This window comes from Pteropus vampyrus, unplaced genomic scaffold, assembly GCF_000151845.1.
Source record: "Pteropus vampyrus isolate Shadow unplaced genomic scaffold, Pvam_2.0 Scaffold300, whole genome shotgun sequence".
In the NCBI taxonomy this organism is placed as follows: domain Eukaryota; kingdom Metazoa; phylum Chordata; class Mammalia; order Chiroptera; family Pteropodidae; genus Pteropus; species Pteropus vampyrus.
Genome location: NW_011889081.1, coordinates 1,962,344 through 1,964,913, shown reverse-complemented (window position 1 = coordinate 1,964,913; position 2,570 = coordinate 1,962,344). Strand labels below are relative to the sequence as shown.

General features: G+C 37.1%; 1 protein-coding gene across 1 annotated transcript in view; it reads left to right on the top strand.

Moving 5' to 3' along the window:
• LOC105303114 (zinc finger protein 75A-like) overlaps positions 1–2,274 on the top strand; it is an 11,623-nt gene extending 9,349 nt beyond the window's left edge. The window contains exon 7 of the mRNA XM_011376543.2: positions 788–2,274. Within this exon, the coding sequence (XP_011374845.1) occupies positions 788–1,383 (596 nt within the window). The 3' untranslated portion in view covers positions 1,384–2,274. The remainder of the gene's footprint in view (positions 1–787) is intronic.
• The last annotated feature ends 296 nt before the right edge of the window (positions 2,275–2,570 follow it).

Genomic DNA, 2,570 nt, shown 5'->3' with positions numbered 1-2,570 from the left:
AGCTATAGGAGTGGTAGAAATTCTTACAAGCCTAGTGTCTGGTTCTCTGGTGATAAATAAAAAGTTGCTGTAATTATGATAGGAATCACTTGTGTATATGATACCCAACCCACTGACCATTGGCTCTGCTAGACCTGGTCTTATTCAGAGTGAGTTCTAAAGATTTAATAGGACCAACCTATATTCCATGCAGCCTCTAGAGTTTGGTTCCACTTTGGTCAAATATGGGGTATTCTTGGTGGCTGAAGAGAGAGAACATGCACATGGTTCGCATGCCCTCTGTCCTTTACATCAATCAAGCTAGGCTTATTTCTCATTCTCCACTTTGCATCTCCACTTACAAATGCAGTATAGCGTGAACCTGATGCATCATTTATCATTTAACTATTTGTGGTAACAAACTGTAAAAGTGTTCTTTGTTTTTACTGAAATAGGCTAGAATTAGTGAATCATTGTTAAGTTGCCTGTCTTTGACCTGAGTTTTTTCATTTCACAGCTATATTTGTGCTTCCCAAACCTAAAGTGATCTCCTGTCTAGAGCAAGGGGAAGAGCCATGCGTTCAAGGATCCCCGAATTTCAAGGACAGTCCTGGAGCACTGTCTATGGGTAAATACTCCATGGGAGGAGGAGAAATGTGTCTTGATAGGAACCTTTTTAAGGGCTTAACATTTTAAGATTCTATTTATCTATATTTTAAAAATCAGTGATCTTTGAATTTTTCTCTCCATTCCTGTGATTTTCTTGCTCTGCCACACAGTTGGTTGATTTTTATGTTTATTCCAACAGGGCTAAAGCTGAAAAATGACACTGAAAATCATCAGTCGATATGCCTTTCTGGTTTAGAAATTCAAGCACCAGGAGACTTAATATCAAAAATAGCCAGAGTGAATGTTCTCCAGAAAACAACAGGCAAAGAGAATTATGTTGAGGTGCACAAGATGGGGAAATGGCACCAAGATTTGCCAGTGAATAAAAGAGAGAAACTTGTAACCTGGAGACAAGAGCTGCTGAAACTTGTGGATCGTCACAAGAAAGAACGTGCAGGAGAGAAGCCTTTTAAATGCCAGGAATGTGGGAAAAGCTTCCGAGTTAGCTCTGACCTCATAAAGCACCAAAGGATTCACACTGAAGAGAAACCATATAAATGTCCACAGTGTGATAAGAGGTTTAGATGGAGTTCAGATCTTAATAAGCATTTAACAACACACCAAGGAATAAAACCATATAAATGCTCATGGTGTGAGAAAAGCTTTGGTCAGACTTCAAATCTTCATACACATCAAAGAACTCACACTGGAGAAAAGCCCTTTACATGTTATGAATGTGGAAAAAAATTCAGTCAGAACTCCCACCTTATTAAACACCAGAAAACCCACCTGTAGATAATGCAGGATAAACTTAAGCAGGGAGTCAAACCTTAGACACCAGAAACTCAGCTTGTGAAAGGAGGCTTATCCAGTGTCCTCAATCTGAACAAATTCACCAAGTGGAATTTGACCCTAAAGTTGATGAAAAAATACAAAATTATGAAGCATGAAGAATTTTCATCAGTGGAAAATTTGGAGATAGAAGCATCATGTATCGCAGAAAGGAATCAAGGTAGATTCTGCAGGGGATGCACTAAAGTTTTACTACAATTTTTATTTAAAACCTTCAGGGAAGTCCTTAGCAAGAGAGATATTCTAAGACCATTCTAAATAATGGAAAAACTATTTTGGAATTGTACCTGGCCAAATAGCCAATTTGGCTTCAAATAACAAATGCAGCCATGAATCAATCAGTCTTCTATAGTCACAGAGGTAAATATTGTTGATCTTGCATTGATTTCGTCACCTCCTGTTAAATACATGATAAAACCATTTGTAGCATGTTCTTTCATTACAAAAGTAATAATATATTGCATACCATTGTCTTCAAGTTAGGCTTAGCAACATCAGTAGTCTCTTGGGGGCAGAAATGAATTCAGATGTAAAGTTTTCCAAGAACCAAATTGAATTTTCTTTCATTCTCTTGTCCTTGGATGTCATGTGAGTTCCATCTTGAACTTTTTAGCAGCTTCACCTCTTGAATCATATTAGCACAGTTTTTACTATGATGAAACCATATTTACTTCACCACTAAGGAATCTAGATAACTAATAATGTACTATCTTATACCTCTCGTTGGTGATGTTTGAAAAAGGGAAGACATTTCTAATGAAATCATATGGAAGCGAGTTGGAAGTTTTAGCCACGGAATATATATTGGATATAAAGATGACTTTACCGCAATAAGTTTCCTCTGTTTCCTTTCCTTACAATGTCAATAGGATAAAACAGCTATAAAAATTAGTACTTTCCTGAGTCCCCCCCCCCAAATTAATGAGAGTTTAGGATCAACTCATGTTTTTTTTTGTTTTGTTTTGTTCTTTGCTTATTAATTTGGGTTTTGTTATTTGCCGTTATTAAGAACATGGAGAGAGTTGTGTTTCAGAATTGGAGCTTGTGCTACAGGCAGGATTCTGTGGTTCACTGGGCATGGTGACCTTAAAATTCAGTCAACTAGAAACCAAGTTTCCAAAAAATAAAGG